General features: G+C 44.2%; 1 protein-coding gene across 1 annotated transcript in view; it reads right to left on the bottom strand.

Moving 5' to 3' along the window:
• LOC125285683 (semaphorin-6D-like) overlaps positions 1–25,175 on the bottom strand; it is a 90,999-nt gene that overhangs the window by 6,466 nt on the left and 59,358 nt on the right. Inside the window, exons 4-19 of the mRNA XM_048230224.1 lie at positions 23,743–23,989; positions 21,311–21,425; positions 20,949–21,006; positions 20,462–20,518; positions 19,990–20,091; positions 18,087–18,177; positions 17,666–17,791; positions 17,260–17,348; positions 15,860–16,077; positions 15,481–15,612; positions 13,828–13,983; positions 9,783–9,956; positions 9,310–9,447; positions 7,917–7,994; positions 4,281–4,339; positions 2,259–2,309 (exon numbers count right to left, since the gene is read on the bottom strand). Coding sequence (XP_048086181.1) covers positions 2,259–2,309; positions 4,281–4,339; positions 7,917–7,994; positions 9,310–9,447; positions 9,783–9,956; positions 13,828–13,983; positions 15,481–15,612; positions 15,860–16,077; positions 17,260–17,348; positions 17,666–17,791; positions 18,087–18,177; positions 19,990–20,091; positions 20,462–20,518; positions 20,949–21,006; positions 21,311–21,425; positions 23,743–23,896 — 1,798 coding nt within the window. The 5' untranslated portion in view covers positions 23,897–23,989. The remainder of the gene's footprint in view (positions 1–2,258; positions 2,310–4,280; positions 4,340–7,916; positions 7,995–9,309; positions 9,448–9,782; positions 9,957–13,827; positions 13,984–15,480; positions 15,613–15,859; positions 16,078–17,259; positions 17,349–17,665; positions 17,792–18,086; positions 18,178–19,989; positions 20,092–20,461; positions 20,519–20,948; positions 21,007–21,310; positions 21,426–23,742; positions 23,990–25,175) is intronic.

The following is a 25,175-nucleotide window of genomic DNA, read 5'->3' as shown; positions in this document are numbered from 1 at the left end:
ACGTATCTATTGGCTCTTATGCTGTAGTTAAATTGCAAGAATGCAGCCAGGTCTGAATGCGGAAACAGAACATGTAACACACTGTGGAGAAATTCTACAGATATTCCTAAAGCTCTTTACCGGAAAAAGCAATCAAAGCAGTCCTACACAAGGGCCAGAAAGAGATATTATGAGAAGCAGTACTGCAAATCAGAAACAAATGAACAAGAACACATGTACTCACTGCAGCACCAGACAGCTCAGAGACTCTGGGCTCAGACTATGCCTACATGCCGAACAAGACAAGCATGATAACCTGGGGAGGTCGACCTAATATTGCTCCAAACATTGCCGCCATATATTGTAGAGATTCCGATCAGCTACACATTGTGTTTATTGCGGCACTTAACTCCACTCTCAGGAGTGGGGACTTTGAGGCTCTCTTATCGCCTTGTAGCAGTCACAAACAATAATTAAGGTGCCCGCTTCCCAGGGATTGATAAATTCATCGAACTCGAAGCTTGCTCTGTCAGGCCTCTCACATTATGCGAGTGAAGTTCCTCCACACTGCGCTATGTGGCAAGTCTCAGTGCGACAACAGTGACTTTGTTTTCAAAGATCGGTCGTGCCGACCTCTTTTACCTGGCCGCATGTTTGGCATGCTTCACTGAGCTCTCCATCAATGCTGCTGTTACCAGGGACATTTCTGCTAAGCTTTTACTGAGCTCTGAAAAGAAAGTCTTGTAAAATAAAAACATAAATAAATAAATAAATAAAAACCGTGATTACAACTCACTCAGCATGGTCTCCTGTACACCAAGAGGCCTTTTCTTTCAACTGAAAAATGTGAGTGGGACTGATGCTTATCGCTAATGAGGCTGCCAGAATGACCCCGAGCAGATTGCGCCTGCGGGACTCAGTCAAAAAGTTTACCCCCGAAAATATGCCACTCTGAACGCTGAGCCATCTGTACGTTGGGGCTTGGGTCATTGCAGCCCCCTTGGATGCAATGTGTGCTGGAATCCAAACTAACTCCTTTTACCTCAGGTCATGTACGGATCTATGATTTAAAAAGCATTGTTCAATGGACTGAACAATGAGCATCAAGCCTGAAAAGCTTGTGCGGCCTCCACTGCATAAAACAGATTGGTCATATTGTGATGACGACTGTGGGTCATTGACCGCACTCTCTTTCCTCTATGCCTCAGAGGAAAAGCCTATGCTGTGTTCTCTGAGTGCCTGAGCAAACCACCAATAGCTACTGTGTGATCTGTTTTGTGCGTTTTCCTTTTTGGAGTTAGGTGGCTTTGGGACATGGAAACAAACCACTCCACAGAAGGCGTTCATCTGCTTAAATAGATTGGCCACGGTCCATGAGCTAGAAGCTGTCACAAACAGAAATAACAGCAGGGACAATTTCACAGTTTAGCCTCTGGTTTCCTCTTCTGAAGTAACATTGTTAATGTTCAAGCGAATGATGGTTTTGTCACAGTTTAAAATTACATTCTCTGGCTTGCATGCAGGTGCAGAACCGGAAATAAACACGTATACGTTTCATCCATTTTGTGAACTAATTAGCTTGGTTTGCACTTGGCTGTGTCTACTGTGTCAATAAAACAGAGTTTTTAACACATCCTTTGATCTCGACAGGAAAAGCTTAAAAATGCATTTTCAATGAAGTGCTAATTTAAATTAGTCGACTCCTTGTAGTAGCCAGTGACCTGTGGTTTAATAGGCTGCAATAAATGCTCTTGCATCGGTACTGAGCAAGATATTGAAGGCGCCATGATTAAGAATTCTTTGCACTGACACCCGCCTTCATGCTTGGCTGACCGGATGGCCGAGGTTAATACGGAGGGCCTTTAGCACAGCCTGATTTTAAATGTCTCAATTAAATTAAGGCGGGTGACACCCATGTGACCACTGCCGCCAACGAGGCCGGAGTGTAGCTGAACTTTACGCCTCCCAAGCATGACAACGTCCAAAAGAAAGACCATGCAGAACTCTTGCAACATTTTACCTAGGAAACTTACCTCTCATTTATTTCACCCTTTAAAAAGGTCACCGATGGTGGTGGATCACAGGGTCTGAGTCTTTAGCTTTTAAACATTTGTATAATGTGTGGCATCAGCTATAAAAGCATTAAAAAGATATCTTTTGGCCTTAATGCCAGACCATTTGAAAGGTCACATGCAATGCTGTAGCCTACAGCTTCAGTTGTTCAGGTTCAAAAGCGTAAGCCTGCCAAGTAAACAAGAAAATAAGGAAGAGAGCTTTACCATAAGCCGAGTCTGCTGCGGAGTTCTGATTTCGAGTAGTAGCCAACACATCTGTGGGGGGTGAGAATACAGACACTATCAGCTTTCTATTTTGATTATCATTGTGTAACAGAATGCCAATGAACCAAAATGAACCAAAAATAGTCACGCTATATCTCATTAAGCATAAATCAAGACAAAGGATACAATTCCTATATAATGAGCTGTTAACACTAGCAGGTGTTTCAACACAGATGTGGATTCTAAGTTAATTAGCCCCATTAGTATTTCTGGCTAACCCCTTCAGTAACTTCGCACATGCTGGTGGTTCAGGTCGCGTACTGTATTTGATAGCAGTTTTAACTGGCAAACCGGTCCTCTCTGATTCTGGCATTTGTGTTGGGGGGCATCTCCATCAAGGTGAGCCCAGTGTCCTGCACACCATGGATGGAAATGAATGGTGAAAGCAGTGCCTCTGTGAATACTTCATGAGGAGCTCGCTAGCTTGACTAGCAACTTAGCAGACACCGCAGAGATTTGTCTGGCACTGCTAAAATCATCTCAAATACTATGATCAAATGGCAAGCGAAGATCAGAGATCGTAACATAATTACTCTATGCGGGTTCAAACACCTTAACTCTCAAAGAGGAGTCGATTCTCCTCATTATCTGGCTGTGAATAACCTTTTTAACACCCAGAAACACCATGTCAACATATTGCCATGGTAGGGGGCACTTTGTTTGGGTACCTAATGTGACAATCATGGGGTCAGAAAAATAAGAGACAACATTTCAAGGGCAGTTTGAGTTCTTCTCTACCAATCCTTTCAAGCACATCATGGTAAACATTCACCTTTATTGGCTTAAAACACACAACTGCAGTGCACAGCAGAGGTGGCCATAGGAAACATTAAGCCTGCCCAGCAAGAGCTAGGTTACACTCAAGGGCACTTTGACAGGAAGCCAGGGAGGGCCAGGATCAAAGCAGGAACCCTTAGATTGCCAAGCAGCAGCTCGATCACCCTGGGCCAATGCTGCCATTTCACATCAAGTCATTTATCTTCCCCAGGCGTTAGCCATCAGGAAACAAATATGGAGCCCAGTCCGAAGGTGTGGATCGATACTCGAGTCCCAGACCTTGTCATAAAATCAGCTTTGAGGGCCAGGCTGAATCAAACGCTGAGCTGTAATCAACACACACACACTGGGCCGGGGCGTTAGAAGTCCGAGCCCTCGAGGCACTGGTGTAAGGGAGCCAGTGGAATGAGAGGTTCAAGCTGGGATTCTGAGGCATGCTCAGAAGTGCACACCAAAATGAATCGAAAATATCATTTGCAAGGAATTTCTAGAATATCCCGCCCGAAAGTATGAGACATATGACAAAAGCAGCTGCTGCGACAGCCAAACATGCAGTCACTGTAATCTTCCAAATGGAATTTGTCATCATGTTAACAAAGGGAAGGTCTGCACCTGGGCTTTGCTCAGACAGTGTCAGGAAGCTTACTAAGGAGTGAGTGACACCATCCAATTGTTGTGTGGGAATGAGGGTAGACCAATGAGAACACAGATGAGGGGTCAGAGAAGCTTAATTATATTATATTGCAAGCTGCTTTCATCCTGGTTTTGCTGCATGTGTTTTGAGAATGGAAAGGTCAGTTCCACCCTGTTTTCTGATTCACTAGGCTCACCAGGAACACCACCATGTAAACAGCAAAGGCTACGCAATTAGAATAGCAAAGGGTATGTTAGTGATGCAATTTTAATTTTGAATGTGAAATTTTCCAGGCTGCTTTGACATCCCATCCATAGGTAAAATGTTTCCTCTCTGTTTCAGCATCTGAGTGATTAAAACTACAGTGGGACTGTCTATCTACACACCAAGAGGCATGGTAAATACATATCGGACTTATTTCCTCAAGAAACAAATACGCAGTCACTAATCTAATTTCAGGTGTGATTTGTGCTGAATTCCCTTTGCGTTTCCTTGGGGGGAAAAACACACAGTGGGTCTGGCCTGTTTCTATGACAACGATGCAGACTTACTGTGACAGGTGTCGGGGTACTTTGAGTGGTCGCCCTCGATGTCCTGCTCAAATCCAGCCCTGGAGAAGCCAGGAAGAGAGAGAGAGAGAGAGAGAGAGAGAGAGAGAGAGAGAGAAGGTGAGAAGGAGTCTAAAACAAAGGAAGGTTGAGACATCATTTTGGTCACCATTGGATGCCAGTGCTTCGCACACACACTAACTGAGCCCCTTTAAATTGAACATCAGTCATTCATCCCCAAAATGTCGATAGGAAGCTAATATGCCTTTTCCACAAATAGCAGCGCCGCTAACCTGCCAGTCAGCTTCAAGTGAAATAAACAAACACCTTTAGTGAGGCGACACACACGGAGACTGTGGTGGCGGTGCTAGTCCCTGTGGAATGGAAGAGGGGTGAAACAGCGGGAGAAGGGGAAGGGGTGGGGGGTAGAGGAGAGGAAGAGAGAGATGGAGAGAGAGAGAGGGAGAGATATCTGCTGTGCTAGGCCATTAATGAAGTCTGAATCGCATCTGTGGTCCAATTAGAGCCTTGTGTTTGCTCAGGGAAGGGCGGTGGTGGGGAAAGGTTAACCGTAAATCACCCTTCATGGACAGCAAGGCACACGGACAGAGGCTCACCTTATTACAAGTGCATGGTATGGGAAATGAAAACCGGCCTTGAGAGAGTTAGGAAATCGCTATGGATAATCTGACATAGAACCTATAGTGTAAGATCTCAGAGATGTCTCATTTCAGTTGTCCTATGCTTTGTTCTTTGTCTATTTTGCTTTTACAAAAAAATATCTTTCTGTCCCTCACTTTTTAATCAATCCTATCCATTTTAAAATCCCTATCGAGAAAGAAATAACCACTTGAGTGTAAAAAAAACTTCATGTATAAGACACCCTCTAAGTATAGCTTGGAGGAAAAAAAAACTCTTCATCCCTTCACAGTCTCCCAAATTTGTTCTGGCAGACACACTGATGTCTTCCCCATTGGTGCTGCTGGAGAAGCAGAAACAGGTAGTGTGGTGTGTCTCTACGCTGGGGGGTAACCTGGAGGACTGTCGCACCCAATCATTCCGCTACAGCCCTCTCAATTTACCGTGTGGTCCGACCACTGGGTTTTTTTTTCACTTGTTCACTGCACCTTTATCCGCCTCTCGCTCATTCCGCCTCTCGCTCACACACACACACACACACACACACACACACACACACACACACACACACACACTCTCTCTCTCTCCTCCACACTCTTTCAGTGTCACCAGGCATGCACACACACACACACCCTCCCCCATTTTCAATATACTCAGAGGTATGAGGCCAGTGAGGCGGGGCGAGGCTGAGTGTTATTCATTAGACTGACACAAGAGCGCTGTCTTCTCTCTGTCAGTCATGGAGATCGACAAAGACACACTCACGGTCACACACACACACACACGCACGCACACATAAAAACACATGCCCCCCCTCCCCTCACTACACACGCTCTTGCATGCATATATGGCTTATTTCAAATCCTTTTGAGCAGCCACCCAGTTCAACCTCAAAAGCAATACTCCCACATTCATATATCCAGCTTCATGCATATGCAGTGTCAGCACAAGAATCACACAGAAATAACCTCAGCCCCATCTATAAGGGCCATTCAAGTCCTCCACACTTTTCTCCTCTTATGAAACATTCTTCTGGGGAAAATATGCTGGAATCTCTCTCTCTCTCTCTCTCTCTCTCTCTGATCTTTGTGAGCAGCGGCCTGCCCAACTGGTCTGTGTCACTTCACCTCTGGACTAAAGCCCCTCACGCGTCCTGGCAGCAAAACTAAACACCCCATCTGTTCCTCCGGCACAAGCTCTAAGCTGACGTCTTCCACATGACGTGCTTCCCTGCGTGTCCAGAAATGTGCAGAAGGGGCGCTTTGCTAAACTCACCTCCTCTGACTCCTCTGGCTCCTCCGCAATTTCATTGCGGTGGCCGCAGCGGAGCGGCCTCCCCCCAGGATGCATGCTAAAGGTGTATAGATGAAGTGACCTTTCCAACGACTGTATCTTGTTTGTTATGCTGCACTGTTTAGCGTGCACAGCTGGAGAATTGTAATTGCGGCGTGGGTCAAGGTGACCGTCATTATCTGCACTCTGTTCTGTTTGCGGTAACTCCTCATACCATGGAGGTTTGAGGCTGAGGGAGGGTGGGGGGATCTAGATAACGCTCATGATGAACTGAGAGCAACCACGGGAACAACAAACTCGAAAAAAAACAACAAAAGTCTAAAGAGATTTCACAGTCAAAGTCTGAGACAAAACTAGGGTTTGTATTTGCATTTCAGGCAGATGAAGGAGGGGAAATAGAAGATAGGAAAGGGAGGAAAGAGGGAGTAAGCCATAGAGTAGGCAGTCATGCAAAGAGTACAAGGCCAAGGTTGGGGGAGAGTAAGACTGTGGCTCCATATGACTCCATATAAATGTGCATTACTTTCTGTGTGTCTGGAAAATAGAGGAACAGAAAGAGTGTGAGAGAGAGAGAGAGAGAGGCAGATAGGCTGGAGACCTCTTGGAAGAAGAGCACACAGTGGTAGACATATTGGCTGTTGGCTCTTGTAAGGTTGCTAGTTGACAGAAAGACCCCGTGATCAATAATCTTATGTGTCCACCGCCTACAAGAGCAGATCAATCATTTATGGTTGGCTGGCCGATCAATGATACAGCTCCAACCCATTCACACTAAAGTCATGCATTGTCGCTGTGAAATGAATGTAGTCTGAAGGTGTGGCTCTGCTCTCTGCTTGCGGATGCACCCAAGGACCAAGTTAATGCTCTTTAAAATCCTAGCACAACTCCAACTATACATTCTCATAAATACATACAGTATGACTGTAGGCTATCATTTCATACATACAGCAGATTGGACTGTTTGATTTCTGAGACTCAGACACTACTGAGTGCTTGAGAGTGCTTGGTACATAATGCACAGTGTATTGTGTGTTTATCTTAGTTTGTTACAGTGCATTATATTCAAAATCTGTTAAAGTAGCACTTTATTTCAGCTACCTTTTTATTATTATATTATTATATTCAATTATCTTATTCAGGTAAAGGTTGTGTATTAAGAGCCACAGCTGATCCCCTCTCTTTATTGAAAAATAAGATAAGGATAATAACTCAAATTCATTCATTCTGAAAACTGATGTGCTATTGAAAGTCTAAACAGGCCTGTTTCAGATTAAGATCAATGTGTTTACAGAAGAGTTTCCATCAGAATTCAAATAAATCGTTCTGTAATCCTAGACTCATCATACAGGATTTGTCAGGATTAAAGCTATCATAAAATTACCCCCCCACACCACTCACCCCTTTCAATTGTTTTCAAATAAAATGACAAGTGAATAAAATCCTAATGAAAATGAATATGACAAACCAATGACAATGCATCAGATAGGTGAACCAAAATGAAAAATGAAACCTGGATTTACCTAGATTGCTTCTATAAACACATTGGAGAACCCCAGGGAAGGCTTCACCAAAACAGACAGCTGCTCAGACACTAATCAGCATCTATTCTGTGAGGCAACCTCAAATGTCTCCAGGGTAAACAGTGGTAAACAGTGCAGGCAGTTTGACGTGCCTGTTCACTGTGACAGGAAGTGAGGTCACACTTACTTAAAGCCAGGCGTCACACTGGCACAGCTCCCCGTCTTCAGCCAAACGCAGTAGGGGTCCTGGGAGGCCAGACAGCTCCTGAGAAAACAGGATAGACAGCGAGGAAGACAGAGAGAGAGAGAGAGAGAGAGAGAGAGAGAGAGAGAAAGGTGAGGGGACATCTGGAGAGAGGGGCCGTGCTTGGGAGGTTGGTAGCCCGCCACTGTGGTCTATTCAAATGCTCAGTCAGCTCAGTTTGTTGGGTGTGTGGTGAGCCAGGAGTCTGACCACCTGGCCAAGTGTGTGTGCGTGTGTGTGTGTGTGTGTCTGGGGATATGCACGTGTGTGTGTGTGTGAGTGTGTCTTTGGGGATGTACATGTGTGTGTGTGTGTGTGCGCTGCTGGAGTGTGTGTGTGTGTGTGTGTGTGTGTTCCTGCTTGCATGCGTGAGATAAAACATGATGTATGCTTTGGGGACCTCGTCTGAGTGTTTCCACCCAGCTCCTGTAAACGCACCCCTGGGACCTGAGAATCCATTTTATACGGCTCCATATCTCTTCACAATAGGCAGCCGAGGGTATAACGACAATAACGTATGGGCACATGTATTTCTTGGCGCACGACACGGGAAACGAAGAAAAAAGAGCGAGCTAGCGAGCTAGTCCCTTGTCTTTCTCCTCCGCCTACCACTCTTTCCTCCAGCTTACCTTGACAGCTCGTCTGGGACACAGACAACAGAGACCTCTCGGCAAGAGAGCCTGTCACGCTGCTGTCTGTCGAGTGACTTCCTGTCTACATCTTCAGATGTCATTTAAAGCTATTTCTTCTCGACTGCCAACCTCCTACACCCCCCTCAAGAATCACACACACACACACACACACACACACACACATATATATATACATGCACACAGACAAACACACTTGCCCCCACCCACACATCTTGCCTTTTCCAGCAGGAAGGTTCTTGGAAGCTCTATGTGGCTTTTAAGAAAGTTCACAACGAGCACATCATAAATAAACTTTCCCTACCCACTCTTGTTTTGAGAGATTTTAAAAAAGCAGTTTTACTGGAAGCTGTAGTGAGTGACAGAATATAATAGTCACAAAGTAATATTCAAATGAAATCTGACTGAGCCACATAAACCACTGTTTCTTAATAGATGACAAAGTAGTGTTCTAAATGACAAAGTGTTTGCCATCTTGATTGTCAAAGTTCTTACACAGAGAAACAGAACATTGTTATGATTATGTTTATAAAGCCAAATATCATAATGACAAATAAAAATATACATAAATATAAATACAGATTTTGGGCTCTTCAGGGGTTTGTTTACCCATGGAACCTTCATTTATTTAAAAGTGCACAAACAGGAGCAGTCATTTCATGGACTTTTTTCATGGAGTTCCATACCTCTTGCAGGTGCCGTAGTTCCTGCAGCGGCTGAGGGGTACTCGGATGACACAGGTGGAGAAGGCCACGAACAGGGCGTGGTGCTCCTTATCCAGCTCAAGCCCCAGGACCCTCCTGTCGTCCCCTTGGACATCACATCTGGACAGACAGGATTCACAAAGAGCGTAAATACTTCACGAAACAGGCAAGCACTGCGTCACAGACGGACAGACTGAGATTCCTTCCTCTACAGGCTAGTTATTCCTTTTTTTAGGCTATATGTTGTGACCTTTTAGCCTTTATTTGACAGAGCAGTGAAAAGTTGACAGGAAATGAGTTGAAGAGAGAAATGGGTTCGGAAAATGACGTCGAACTTGGCCAGATTCGAACTTGGAGCCCCGTGGGGACTGAGAACTGTGTGGTGGACAGTACAGCTGTGCTACGACTTTACCCTGGCGCAACCTCAAGCCACAAGCTCAGGTGTGAAAACTCACTTGGAGGGGTTATACACATCAATGTCCTCCAGGAGTGTGGAGCCAGAGGTGGCATTGGGGTCGGTGCTCGCTAAGACCTTGAGAACGTGTCCGTCCTCGGAGGCGAGGAACAGCACGGTGCGGTTCTTATAAGGCCCAGCAGATGTGTCCACCGCCATCTGGGTCAACTTGTACCTGCAAAGATGAAGACATTCTCAGATTGTAAAAACTATATTCATAGTGCTAAAAGACACATATACAATATATCTATAACACAATCATTATGCATACCGTATGCATGAAATATACATAATATTATATATTCCCACTCTAAGTCAGATGTAAAATTCCATGAATTTTCCCTGAAAAAAAAAAAAAAACTGAATTTACATGACCTACTATAGAATGAATCGTAGAATATACTGAACAAAGATTTCAGAGTAGCCACGTAGCATTCAAGAATCTAAAAAGCTAATTACCAGATATGCATCAATTCTGCGTGGACATATATTTGCATTCATGTATTTTGGCAAGTCAATTTTAAACTGCTACAACAAAATCCCCTGATATTCCATGACTTTGCCCCACAAATGATAAAATCCCATGACTTTCCATGTCTGGAATAGACCATCAAATGTCCATGTAATTCCAGAAATCCCATGACCCGTGGGATCCCTGCAATATTAAATATTAAATATTGCTCTACAAATAATGACAACAAACATAGCTAATGCAAACATAGCTATTATTAACCTAGATGTACCGCATAGCGGTACAAAATATGACCGCCGCTCAGTCCTGTACATCTGTTCGGGCAAAAATAAATCACACTTCAATTTGTCTCCATATTTTACCCATCCCCCACTTTTTGAAACTTTTTTTGTATGCTTGTTTGGCATGCCTGAGTGTGTGTGTGTGGCTGCACAGAAAGTAGCCTACTGGTGCTGAAAAGGTGAATAGATTGTAGAATAGCCAAAGAAGATGTAGCATTGTTATAAAACCTTTAAAATCTCTAAACAATCACAAGTAGGGCAGTTCATCACAGTTCATCCATTGCAACTGGATTGATGAAAGGTCACTTACACCTGTAGGCTACATTGTATTTGGGAAAAGCAAAAAGGTATCAGCATAATGTTATTTATTTATTTATTTATTTTTATGTATTTATAAACAAAAAACATCTCTGTCAGTTCCATGCCGCCAACAGCTATCAAAAAACAAAGGTCATTTTGGATGGATGGATTTTTTGTTAATGTTTTTCTTCTACATAAGATTTTAGTCATCTTTAGTTCATGTAATACTTTATTGTCAATGCACAAATTAAGTAACAGTAGTCTGAAACGTTATTGTTAATGCACAAATTAAGTAACAGTAGCCTAGTCTGAAACGAAATGCTGTTTTACATCTAACCAGTGGTGCAAATAACTGACATGTCCAAATGGGCCTTGATGAAATGCGCCGCTAGGACTGTTCATACACATTTTAACGGGCCAAAGTTGAAGAGCTTTTGTCCGCTATTGTTCGGGGTAAATATAGGCTGATTCATGTTCCCTTGCATTGTGTAACTGAGGTCCATGGCTAGTCTGGCTTTCATCAGACCAAGCAATCAAAATTTAAGAAATCAAAATAAATAGCGGAGCAGATCAGGCTGGGTTCACCCAGCCTAGTCCATAGGCAACTGATATTGTTTAATTTTTCCGATTGAGATATACACGCTCTGGCTATTCTAAATGCAAAATGCATCAGGGAGTTATGACAAAACGGTAACTAACAAACTAGATCCTAATAGAAAGCTGTTAGCTTCCCTAAGCTACAAGTAGGATTATAAGGTAGGCCTATTTACAACATAAATTGTCAATAGGCTATGCTGGCTATTAATAAATAAAATCTCCTTTGGAAACCAATGGTTTACTTTACACAGTTTCAAGGACTTAAACTGTCATATCGTGGCGAAAAGTTGTAATAACATTCATGCAGCTCCATGAGTCAAGGAGCGCCAATGAAGTAGCCACTTCTAAATGGGACCCACTACACAGTAGCTTAAGGTGTGTTGCTAAAACAGCCATAATGAAATGAAGGTGTCATTGTTTGATACTTTACACACATCGCTTTTTAATTTCACAGACTACAACTACCAAGCTGTAATCAAAGCACATCGATTCCCCTCTCACACCCTGCACGACTTAAAAACAAAATAAACAGGCGCCTCAGTCTCACGCATGTATAGGCAAAACTGTATCAGACCGGTGTAACTTTGGTAAATCTTCCATTGCACAGAATGATTTTGTAGCACGCAATAAATGACAGTCGAAAGATACAAACAGTGCTGCTATCAATTTGCTTTATATAACCAAGATTTATAGTTTTCTACAAATGCAATCAATCAAATGCCTCCATCACCAACCAACGCTTAACGGTAACATTACCTAGGTCCTTATTTATATTACAAGATTAATGTACCCTTAGTAAAACCAAGCATGTCCGATAAACATCCCTCAGATTTATTTCATTGCAAGAAGAAATGGGAATTACACTTCATGTGAACATCGTCCTATCCTTATTAGATGTTCTGCTGCGGAAAATTACAGTCCTTGTAGGAAGCGCCCATTGTTTTTTCCAACCCACTTTTAACTTCCAACAAAATTACGCCTCACTGCAACGATGTGCGCCATCTAGTGGACAAACGACTACTTATCGCCAATACTGAAAAATGCAGCCATGATAAAGATGATGAAATTTATTTTGGCTTTCTTCCCCGGGACTAATTGAAATTTTTTCCGTGAAGTCTAGTGGGGCTACATACCCACCAAATTTCATGTACCCCGTGATTCGGGTGTCCCCGGTATCAATGACCAAAAATTCAGGGAGTAGATGACGGAAAAATTTTGAATTGTGTGCATGTGTGCGTGTACAAATTTATGTTTATGTGTGTGTGGGTGTGTGTGTGTGTGTGTATGTGTGTGCTTGTGTGTTTGCCTGCGTATGTGTGTTTGTGCATGTGCATGCATGCGCACATATGTCTACTGTGTGAGTATGTGTCATAACGTGATGATTACTGTAAATGTATGTGTGTGCGCGGTGTATCTGTTTATGCACATGTGTGCACATGGAATGGGTTAACATGACCCTGGAGGCAAACATACTGAAAAATTGGTCATCCTAGGCCCTACAGTTCTCAAGATATTCACAGAGAACTGTGTCTGCCCCCTCCTCCTTCGGGGGTCCAGTCCAGCTGGGGCTACAGATCAAAACTAAGAATGACGGTTCCATGCTATCCATGTGGGGGTACATGCCCACCAAGTTTTGTGTACCCGGTCTTCAGTGTCCCGTAATCATTGACGGAAATTTGGGCATGCTAAAAAGAAAAAATCAAAAAAAAATCTGACTAAACCTATATGACCGCCGCCGCGCCGGGCGTCCATAATAAGGAGACTCTTTTCAAAGATCTAAGAGAGGCTTAAGTGAGGATGCAGTCTAAAAGGGTGCAATGCCAGGAGTACTGCAGTGCCAGGAAAACCGCTCTCTCTACCATGACATCAGACAACAGCTGAGCCCTACTATAGTTACTCCACAGAGAATACTATGCTCACCTGACCTCCCTAGGACAGGAGCAACAGGAGCAGAGGTAGGCCTGGTGACGAGATATGTGTGTGTGTGTGTGTGTGTGTGTGTGTGTGTAGGGGCATTGGCGAGAGATAAAAGAGAAGTGGACTGGTAGGAGTTACTAGGCAGGGGACAGGTAGCAGGTGTGTAGGTGTGTATGTGCATGACACAGAGAGAGAGAGAGAGAGAGAGAGAGAGAGAGAGAGAGAGAGAGAGAGAGAGAGAGATCTGTGTGTGTGTGTGTGTGTGTGTGTGTGTGTGTGTGTGTGTGGGTATGTGTAGGGGTGGTGGCGAGAGATAAAAGAGTGGACTGGTAGGAGTTACTGTGCAGGGGACAGGTAGCAGGTGTGTATGTCTGTATGTGCATAACAGAGAGAGAGAGAGAGAGAGATCTGTGTGTGTGTGTGTGTGTGTGTGTTAGTGTGTGTGTGTGGTGAGAGAGTGAGAGAGAGGTCACGGCTACCTGCTGGCGGAGCGGACGAAGAGTGGCCGCTCACCCACCGAGGGCACGGCCTCGTCCATCAGCGGGTAAGACTTGATGAAGGTCAGCATGTCGTCGGGGAAGCTGGTGGACGAGGTGTAGGCGGCCGCAGGGCCGTCTCCCGCACATGAGCCAGGCCTGGGCGGACAAGCAGGAAATGAGGTCATCGCATGATGTCAGAGGCAAAATGAAAAATGCAACGGCACCACGTGGAACAAACATATTAGTTGCCTTGAATACTCTCCAGGAATAATATTAGTCCTATCATATATACGTGGCAAGTTGGACACATTCAGATTAAGGAAAAGCAACATATCAACCTATGAGTGAATTACTTTATATGACAATAAAATAGCTTAGGGTTAAGTGATCTTTAATCACTTTATTATTCCAAAAAAAGTGTTCAATAGTACATCTATTTGTTGTACTGGCAGCACATATCTAGAGCCTAATGAAGTTATGTTCATCATAAGTCAAGTAATATTCATTTTGGAAAGAGACATAAATCTATACAATCTAATCTGTTAAAGAGAAAAACGGCAAAACAAAAGCAGTGCCAGAATTGCATTGTCTGATGTTTAAAATTCTCTGTGTGCGCTCTTCACAAATGAATCTCGATAAGGATGACACAGAAGCTGTCTGCATGCTGTTCTCAATTACAATCTCTCAATCAGCAATTACCAATGGTCAAAGAATGGAGCGTACAAGATTAATCACTGTAATTTAATGTTGACGGCCTAAATAATGACAGCTCAATTAGCCTCGGGAGGCCGCGGTTCAGCTCCGTCTCGACGCATTTAAAGCTCTGCGGACACCAGGACAGGATCTGACCACTATTGTTTTTAGCCTGCAGCCTGCTGGACAGGGCATTCACATTCAATTACTTTGCAGACACTTACAAACAAGGAGGGTATATATTTTGACAACAAGCGATGCTCCCTGGTAATCAAGCTAATTCTCCCTGTGTCACTTGGGTCTTGTTTGAACCGACAGTCTTGTGTCCTCCTTACACAAAAGCAAAAATATATTTACATATAGTTGCTGAAGTGCCCTTGCTCTGCTTTTATGTGATCACCCAAGCGATTAACATAGCACTGAATAATGTACTCGATGTAGGTGGGTGTAGGGTGTAGGTGTATAAAGGAATAAACGTTTGACACTCCCGAATGTACCCTTAGGCTAATTTAAACCAGAGTATGTAATTCCCAAGTTCCTCTCAAGGGGACTGAAGTCTCATTCCTCGATGTTAGCGAATTAACAGTGAACTCAAGTGACACCTCATAACAGCATGACTGAAATGATGAGCATTAAACCGACAACTCAGGCTATTAAGCTTCTCTTTTGTCATATAATGTGCTCTAAGAGAGAGAGAGAGAGGTGCTATGCAAACACTTCCTCATTAGCGGTTTAGCCTCACACATCACTGAGGTAGCTGAAATTTTAAATAATATCTGACAAAGAGATGAGAACAAAAGCCCTTAAGATGTTCAATTTTAAAAAATATTGTCTACATGGCTTCTCGAGTACTTTATGACAGGAGAGAACAAGCTTTTCTCTTGGAAAAGAACATTATGTGCTACACTTTTCAGTGCTTTATTTCCCCCCTGGGCACTGATTTTGGCAGGGGCCTCGTACCTGGGTTTGGGCACCTGTTCCTCGGCCACTGGTGTCCAGGCTGACTCGCTGGTCTTCTGCTCCTTGAACTTCCCATTAAAGGTCCTCTCGATGTCGTCCATGTAGAATGCACAAACAGCTGAGCCGGGTATACTGCAAGGGATAATGAACTTGTCAGATGGCTGATCTACACGGCTCTCTGTGTCTGTAGGCTTCATATTCATGCACTGTGCATCGCATATAGCCAGCATCCTCCATGAACTACAATGTGTGACAGAATAGAATACTATCTTCATTTCCAACAGAGCGTAAAACTGACTGTCAGTTAATGTCTATGTGTGTGTGTACATATGAGTGTTATTTTTGTGTGTGTGTGTGTGTGTGTGTGTGGTTCACTCACCTGTTCATCTGTGTGGTGAAGACGCCGATGACGGCTGGCCGCTGGTTGATCTGCAGCACGTTGCTCAGTGACTGCATGACGTCGAAGTAGAAGAAGGAGTCCCCGGGCAGCGAGCAGTTGAGCCGCGCCTTCAGGAAGGACGTCCAGTAGCGGTCTAGCACCCGTGGTGAGCCACCGCCGTCGTTCTTACACACGCGTGCCACCCGCGAGAACACCACCTGAATACATACCACAGAGGATAGAGACAGAGAGACGGAGAGAGAGAGGGATAAACAGATGAATGAGAACATGGAAAGAAAGTAAGCTAATAGGGAGGCACAAACACATATTGTGTGTATGTGTGTGTGTATGAGAGAGAGAGAGAGAGAGAGAGATGGAGGCACAAACACATATTCTGTGTGTGTGTGTGTGTGCGCTTGCGTGCGTACGTGCATATGTGTGTGTGCACACGTGTATGTGTGTGTGTGTGTGTGTGTGTGTGTGTGTGTGTGTGTGTGTGCGCGTGCGTGTGTAAGTGCGTGCGTGTGTGTGCATGCATGTGCTTGCGTGCGTCCGTGCATATGTGTGTGTGCACACGTGTATGTGTGTGTGTGTGTGTGCATGTGTGTGCGTGTGGACCAAGAGGGAGACAGAGAGGGGCAAGAGAGAGAGGAAGAGACAGACTGAGAGGACAAGAGTTAAAAGGAGACAACAAGAGTGAAGACAAGGAGACAACCATGGAGTGAGTGGGTAGACAAATGAAAGGTGAAGAGAGGGGAGTGACAGTGACAGTTCAGATCTGTTCTCATGACTCAGTGCGGCAGACAGACACAGAGCTGCCAGTGCCAAGGTCAGACGGAAGCTACCCCCCCCCCCCCCCAAAAAAAATAAAAATAACGCCAACCGAGTACAGTGTGTCCGTCCCGACAAACAGCCTTCTCAATGATTAACTATCGATACGTCTCGGCACGGACAGGTGATGTTGTTGTTCTGACGTGTGTTGTGCCGGCGTGAATGTGGCGGCGGAGGCCTGAGCCTCCATCATTAATCCTGTTCCTCTGGTCGGCGAGCTGCCTCCGCACGTCAGGCTCATTTAACAGCCTGCTCCGTCTGGCAGAACGAACTTCCGATAAACCCCCTTCTGAAGTGGCCTTCTGCTTTGTTTAGGAAGCAGCAGCTGTGCAGATAGCATTGATGAGGTGCACTATTCGAGATGAGGTGCGTTCTTCAAGGATGGACATTATGTGCAGAGTGTCTGCCGCTGTTGTTGTTTTTTTCATGTAGTTTGCGTACTGTTTGGCTTTTTTGAAAGGGCAATAGTTTTTTTTATTCTTTTTTTTCACATGCCACAGATCTGTGAAAGGCAATGTCTTTGTCATATGTCATATCTTTATTCATTTTTTTTCCCCTCTCGTGCTCACCTTGCCAAGGGAGGTGTACTCCACTGCGATCTCGCTGAAGAAGAAGTAAACATAGTTGCCATACTCAATGGCATGGAGGAAGCGAGGTTCTGGGGGACAGCAAAAGAAACACAGGTCAGAATAAGTACCTTGAGTTTCACTAGTTTACTGTTTCAATGTTAGTGAGATCATGTGTTGTGCAATGAGCACAGCAGGGGCATCAGGTGCACTGGGGTCACAGTAATGTTCAATTTTTCAATTCAATCGTTGTGACAATACCAATTCAATTAAAATGCCAGAACAAACACAATTATGCTGCAGTGCATTAAATTAGACTGAATGAAACTGTACTGAATTGAATTGCATGAGTTCGTATTGAAATATATTTATCTGTTCATGATTGAAAGGACTGTTGAGGACTACCCACCTCGGAGCCACTTGGAATCGTACTTGACCGTTCGGAGGACCGGACTGCCCTCTCCTCCAAGACTGCGGTAGATGACCGCGTCGCTGGCCAGAAAGTCAGTCATGGTGGCTGAGTAGAAGTTCCCCCCTGAGCGTGTGACGAGGAACAGCAGGTTGGTTAGAGAAACATGATGGATTAACGCCGCCCACAGTCACACACAGGAAAACAAACAAGCAAGCCGCCCAAAACAAACAAACAAACAAACAAAAATGACCGAAATATTTGCAGCACATGATAAACAAGGATAGATTTTCCACTGACAAAAAAACAAAATGTGAACAGCATCTGCTTTATCGGGACAGGCAGAGTTGGGTTTGAGTTTGATTGTTATAACACCCCTTGGCTAAAGAGCCCTGGCCAACGGGGCTGCAAAAAAGCCCACCTGCAAAAATGCCCACGTTGGACTGGTGGGACTCGAACGGGCAGCGGGCCTGACCCACCAGCTCCTCTCCCACCTGCTCCAGAGTGTCCATCTGCAGGGAGAGATAAACGTTACACAGAGAGACTGGTACAACAGCTCACACGCAAACAACACACAAAAATCTTCAGCTGCGACAGACTTGTCCACACATCATTTCAGACCACTCAGACCTCCATACTGACACAACATATTTGAATATATGCATAACATCACACCAGAAAAAAAGCAAAACTGCCCTTTTTTTGACTGGGCAGTTACTATACGAGTTTGTGAAGTGCCTTAGACAGTAGAAATTGTTATTGGCACTATATAATCAAATAACATTTCATTTAACTGAAAATGTAATTATTTGAAAAGCTGCTGGTCGGTTAACAAATGATCTCTTTGATCATTAGTAGCCATGACAACCACTTTGAACCCCCCCAACCCTAACTTAACTTGATGATACCCTTACATTATTAAGAATAAAGGTCATATTTGTTCAATCCAATCCAATATCCTTTTCAAACTGCTGTCAAAAATGGAGGTAAGGACTATTGATAGGCTGTTTGTATAATTCACTAGTAAAATGCAAAATGGCTCGACAAATGCAAAAAAGCTTTGAGGATTTTCAGGAACTGTGGTTGTAAAATGAGTCTCCATGCCACTTCAATTAAATGAACACCTTGAATGGAAACACTAAATCTTTTATAAGGCCAACATGTGAAATGTCTCTATGCTTTACCACACATTTATTCCTGAACAAATACTCTCTAGCTCCCAGTGCTTTTATCAGCAGTTCACTATCTGAAACCTTTAAAGGGCATTGCAACTGGAGCCTGTGAAAAGCTCTGAATGCTTGAGTATGCCGCATATGAGTGCAGCGCGCAGACCCGTTAAGATCGTTTGCAGCAGAGTCCATTTGATATTGCAGACACGGGCGCGCTTGATCCCCTGCCTGGACGCCTATAAATCACCTGCCACCGCACCTTCATCCCCAGGGACGGGATCTGCGTGTGACTAAAGAGGCGCTTTGACTCTGCTTTTTTTGTCATGCAGCCATGCGCTTCCTGTAGTATACACACACACACACACACACACACACACACACACACACACACACACACACACACACACACACACACACACACACACACACACACACACACACAAATACATGCATCTAGACACAGAATACATATGCACACATACAGTATACACACACACTCACACATACATACACACACCTAGACACTGACAAATAGCAACACACCCACACCCACTCCTAGACACAGATGTGACTGTATATAAATGAGCACACACACAGGCCCAGAAACACACCTTGACAGGCGCACACACATGGCCACACACACCCACACAAGCACAGAAAACACCTTGATAGATGCACACAGCCACAAACAAACACACACATACACACACAGCCACAAACACACACACATGCACACCGCCACAAACACACACATGGCCACAAACACACACACACACATGGCCACAAACACACACACACACACGTGAATACACCAGCTAGCTGCAGTGAAAACAACATCTGGTCAGGCAGCGCGGCTCTCCCACTGCTGTGGAGTGGCTCTAATCACCCCCCGTTTCTCCAGCAGGGAGGCAGGGATGGGATGACATTCTCCATCCCTCAATGCCAGCTCGGGCCTTTTTATTCTCCCTTTCAACCTCCTTTCTTAAGGTGAACGCGTGCGAGGGAGGAGGAGGAGGAGTTGGAAAGGACATTTCATTTTATCACACATCCATAGCACTGTGACACTACAGACTGTAGCCTATAGCACTATCCATGCACACAGACACAGATACACACACACACACACACACACATACACGCACACCATGTAGCTACCTTGTAATTGCGACAGCCGGGGTTGAAGGCATTGGTGCCGCATGCAAACAAAGTCTCGTCGTTCCGGGGCACCAAGACTTTGATGTAATTATAGCACTCGTCCTGGAGGGGGAAAAAAAGAGAGAAGAGAGTCACACAAATGGCATTCTGTGTGCGGATCCCCTGCATACCTAATCTAATTTTTCTTGAGAGAGCCATTGTGCCATTTCTGACTGCATACTCTCATGCTAGGCTCTGGTACCACATGGTTACCACCGTACCACACAGGGCAGAAGCATTGGGGGGAAAAGAAGAATTGAATATGTTCCTTCTCTATAGCCCGTTTCACATACATAATTCATTGGCTGCCTGAGAAACTCGTGAGCGCAAGGACAAACAGGCAAACACAGGCCCATATTTAAATAACGTTGGCAAGCAGTGGCACGTCCGATCGAGGCGTTGAAGGTGGCGGAAGGTCATAGGGTAGACTCACGCTGTTTCTCCCGCGCACCGCACACATCTTCACATCCTTCGACCTCCATGTCAGCTGCTGCACGAGGTAGACAAGTGATGCAAGAATGCACAAAGGCAAATGTATTACATAGAAAACAATGCAAGGACAAGATAGGCACGGTTCAATAATAGAGATATGTACATACAGAAGATATACTGTATGTACATTCCAATATAACATGATCTACATCTATGGATATACTACTGCATCTAATCTTACAAGTCTACATTCCATGCAAAGTAAGCTGATTGATCATCAGTCACAGTGTATTTGCAAGGCATATATCAGCTTTTCTTTTCATTACTTTGGGCTTTCTATAAATCCAGAGGCTGACTCAAAACAACAACTGAAAATATGTGGTTTGTGTGCTAGAGCTATCAGAGAGAGAGAGAGAGAGAGAGAGAGAGAGAGAGAGAGAGAGAGAGAGAGAAAAAGAGCGGGATTTGACCAGGTGTTGCTGACTCACCTGCTGAGGGACGATCTGCTCTGTGGTGGTGGTGAGGTTCACTGCAAAAACATGGTCTCTGGAGGAGGAGAAAAAGGGGGGAGGACATGAAGGTTTCAGTTTTAGGCCGACTTTTTCCCTCTTTGCGTCACCTTCAACGAAGTGAGTGGTGATGTCGTTCATTTTTCTTCTTTTAACCAGCACAATGAATCACTGTAATTGTCTGAGTGACACCTTCCCATGACCTGCAGCTATGAGTAAATGACTAGTCATCTAGATATATTTGTAGTTTTAGGCGAGCAGAGATGAGTTTTAAAACTCCATTCACTCAGCATCACTGCCCATATGCTCATGGTAAGGCTACTGCATGCCCACTGGCTGACCTGGCTGCGATGTAGAGCATGTGGTTAATGCGCAGCATCCGCTGGAAGTCCAGGCCCAGTCGCACTGTATTGTTATCCGAGGTCAGCCCCTGGAAGCCTGGGTAGAGGTAGGACTCTGCAAGGGAACAAAACATGGCACTTCAGACTGGGCATCCCACAATCCCGCTGTCTTCTGTTGGCTTGTCAGCTTTTATTTTCTTTCTTTTTTTTCGACAGGCAATATTTTTGCAAACTCTCTCTCTCTCTCTCTCTCTCTCCTCTCCCCCTCTCCCCCTCTCCCCCCCTCTCCCTCTCCTTATCAGATACATATCCAAAATAAAGAGAGAGTCTGACAACAACAAGCATAGAGAGATTGGGAGAAGTTAGTCCAAACACATTCCTTTCCTTTCACATCAACAAGCTGTGCTGAGCGGCAGAAAGATGTGAAGGCCAGATTGTCGAGGAGTCTCAAAACAACCCTGACTTCTGCAGACCCAGATGGAGAGGGAGGAGAGGTGCACAGAGCACTAACAGGGGTTTTAACTGTGGGAACTTCAAACATTAAAGTATAATTTATCATATACTGTTCAGAATTGTTACAAATGACTTTGCTTTGTATCAGTGCTTGGGTTGGGTACTCATTAGAGTTTGGAATTCAAACTTAAGTTTGCTGTTTCAAGTACGGTTTCTCAACTAGCTAGATAAATGTCTCCCCCTTTCTCGCATAGCTATGGGATGTTGCCTCCCTGATGCAAGCCTCAAAATCCTGTGCCCACAGTTGAAATCACATTTTTCATGTTAGCGCAAAAGCCCTTGTCACCTGAGGATGGTTTATGTTTTTCTACACTTCAATAGGCATAAGGTTGTTTGTTTCTCTCCCCTTCTTTCATGCTTGTTTTCATTTTTATTTTTTTGTTGTCTACTCCAAAACGTGTTACATGATTAACTTTATTATTAAACAATCCATTTGTTGAGGATAATTAAAAGGAGCAATAACTCACAACTCGCATTACACTTGTTGTGAAATGATTTAATAATATGTTTCAATTCATGTTCAATTATTTAAACATCAGTGAAATATAATCTCATGATCTGTGTGAACAGAGGCTGATAGTTTGCCTAAATGTCTGTGGTCAACCGTAAACAATTAGAAAATAAATAAGTAAGTAAGTGAGTGAAAACAAAACTTAAACTGAACTGTGTGTGTATGTGTGTATGTATGTAGGTGTGTTTGTGTGTATGTAGGAGTGTGTGTGGGCATGTAACATAATACTAAGCAAAACTGAATGCCAATATATATATGTGTGTGTGTGTGTGTGTGTGTGTGTGTGTGTGTGTGTGTGCTTACGTCTGCAACCTGCTTTATTTGTCCCTAAGCTAAGGAGATAAAGATTTCTTTCTTTTTTTAAAAAAAGGATGCAGCCTCCTCTCCGCTCCTGCTTAAACGACTTAGGGAAAGTACACACCGAATAATCACCACAGGCTTCGCTCCGCTGCCACAGCGGCAGCAATTTAGAGCCGTGCAAAGACGCAGCGTCATCATATTCACTGTTTGGCTAATTAAATGATACAGTGCGGAAGGGCAACAGGGAGAGGTTTAGCAGGGGGAAATAGATAGCAAGGTGTCTGAGTTGTGCTCGGATTGGACTAGACACTTAAGTGAATGTCATGTTTATTTTTCTTATCAGACGAAGGTCCAGAGGCTTGCTCAAAATGAACTGAACTCAAGAATTGGTCCCTAGACCATAGTTTGATGGTGCATTTCAAACACCAAGGGGCCTGAAGAGTTAAGAGCAAAGAGAGAAGCCAGCAATAAGTGCTTTCAAGGCTCTTATGATGGTCTCTGCCTCTGTGTACTGTGAACTTGTTTTCTGTGATGCACAGTGTGATTAAATGAAACGCAAGTGATGTAGTCCACAAAGCAGTTAGGAATGCGGCCTATAAATCAGCTGGGCTTACGTTTTATGTCAATACTGGATGGCATTTGTTTTTGCTGGTGCATTTTTTAAAATGTCTATATGCTGTAAATGAGTTTGCATATGTCCCACGGAGTGCGAGTATGTATGTGTACATGTGTTTATGTGTTTGTGTGTATGTGTGTATGTTTCACTGTGTGTATTGTGTGCGACGTGGCATGCGGAGGGTGTGAGTGTGAGATGCCGAAAGTGGATTAGCCCACAGCTCACTCCTCTGCTCGCACGTTCTTGCATGAAGGGTCCCTAATCCCTCCTGGAGCTCAAGAAAAAAAAAGCGCTAACGCCAGCAATAATACTGCCAAACTCCACACACCCCACACACACACACACACACACACACACACACACACTCTTAACCATCTAGTACCTCCTACGCTGTGATCTCATCACCCCCTACCCATGACCCGCTACCCCGGCCCTGATCTCTTAACCCCCCAGCTGAGCCGATCTGGTAGCAGGTAGTGGTATTCTACTCACGCTCCGGGCCCACCACGTTGAGGGGCGCCAGGTCCTTGGGGAAAGGGGAGGGCGACGCCAAGGCCAGGGGTTGATGACAGAGGACGAGGAGGAGGAGGAAGGTGGACAGCGTGGCCACCTGGAGGGGCCGCGGGGTGGCCGCGGAGCTGCTCATCTCGAGTGGCTGATGAGGGGAGGATGGGGAGGGTCTGTTGAAGGCTTTTCAGCACGGCATGGCGCAGACCTGCTGATGTCTCCCACCCGCTGCCTGTCAGATACAGAAGAAGGAGAGAGGGCTTAAGGAAACAACCCAACATAGTGCAGAGGAAGAGACTGTTTAAGGGTACATGTTTTATTAAGACTTTCTCTCAGAGACATCGGGGCCCTTGAGACTTTCTGTTTTTTTGATCAGATTATTCACTGACATGCTGACATTTCACTCCATGCGATATGAAAATCAATGTAATTCGTTTAAGGTTACATTGATTTAATGCCAGGATAAATAAAAATGAACTGCAACGGGCTGGAGGCAAATGCATTTAAACCACCATTTTATGTTAAGCCCAATCATAGCAGCAGTTTCATGATAGAAAAGAGGTTATATACATTGTCTGTGAGTGTGTGTGTGTGTGTGTGTGTGTGTGTGTGTTTACGGGGTATTGCCATAATCATTATAATGATTAATCAAAGTCATATTCAACATCTACTGTAACTTAGCCAAATGACCAAGAACTGCTACTATTCTCAGTAGCAAAAAAAGTTTCTCTCTAAATGTAGTGAAGACATTCAATTCCAATTTGAAATGTTTAAAGAATCAGAACCTCTACCAGCACTGATCTTCTGCAGGGCCGACAGAATCTCTGGCTGAATTGACAAGATCCACCGTGCTTTCTGAAAGCCTCATACCAATCTCAAAATTCAGTTTTTATACTTGATCAGAAGCCCCTGTGGTGTTCTCAGGTGATATCATACTGTAGTTAGACATTCCACTGATGCTAGTGGAAGACCCACAGAAAAAGCCTACATAGGAAATATCTCTGATGCAACGTTTCCATGTTTTTTTTTTTTGTCTTCACTCTACATTCGATTCAATTTCAGCAATTATGTCTGTATAGGTTTCATATTATATCTGTATCGGTTTAAAGAAGAGCTAGAGTATGTTGAACATTTTAGGGCTTTGTCTATCTAACTTGGATGAGTTTGTGGTTATTCATTTCTGTGTTCGCCACTGAGTTAAAGAGGAAGTCACCTGTAGCTTGGCGTCCTCTGTAAACTCAAAACCACAAATCCAACCACTACACATCGTTTGTTCTATCACTCTCTCACACACTCTCTTTCTCTGTCTCTCTATTCTGTCCCAATTTCAAGTACATGTATTTTGGGGATCATAGTACTGTAATTGTAACTTCAATAACTAAAGATGTATTTTGGGGTGTATAATAGTGTATAATACT

The sequence above is a fragment of the Alosa alosa genome, chromosome 20 (genome assembly GCF_017589495.1).
Source record: "Alosa alosa isolate M-15738 ecotype Scorff River chromosome 20, AALO_Geno_1.1, whole genome shotgun sequence".
NCBI classification, from domain to species: Eukaryota; Metazoa; Chordata; class Actinopteri; order Clupeiformes; family Clupeidae; genus Alosa; species Alosa alosa.
This window is presented reverse-complemented; position numbering and strand designations above follow the sequence as displayed.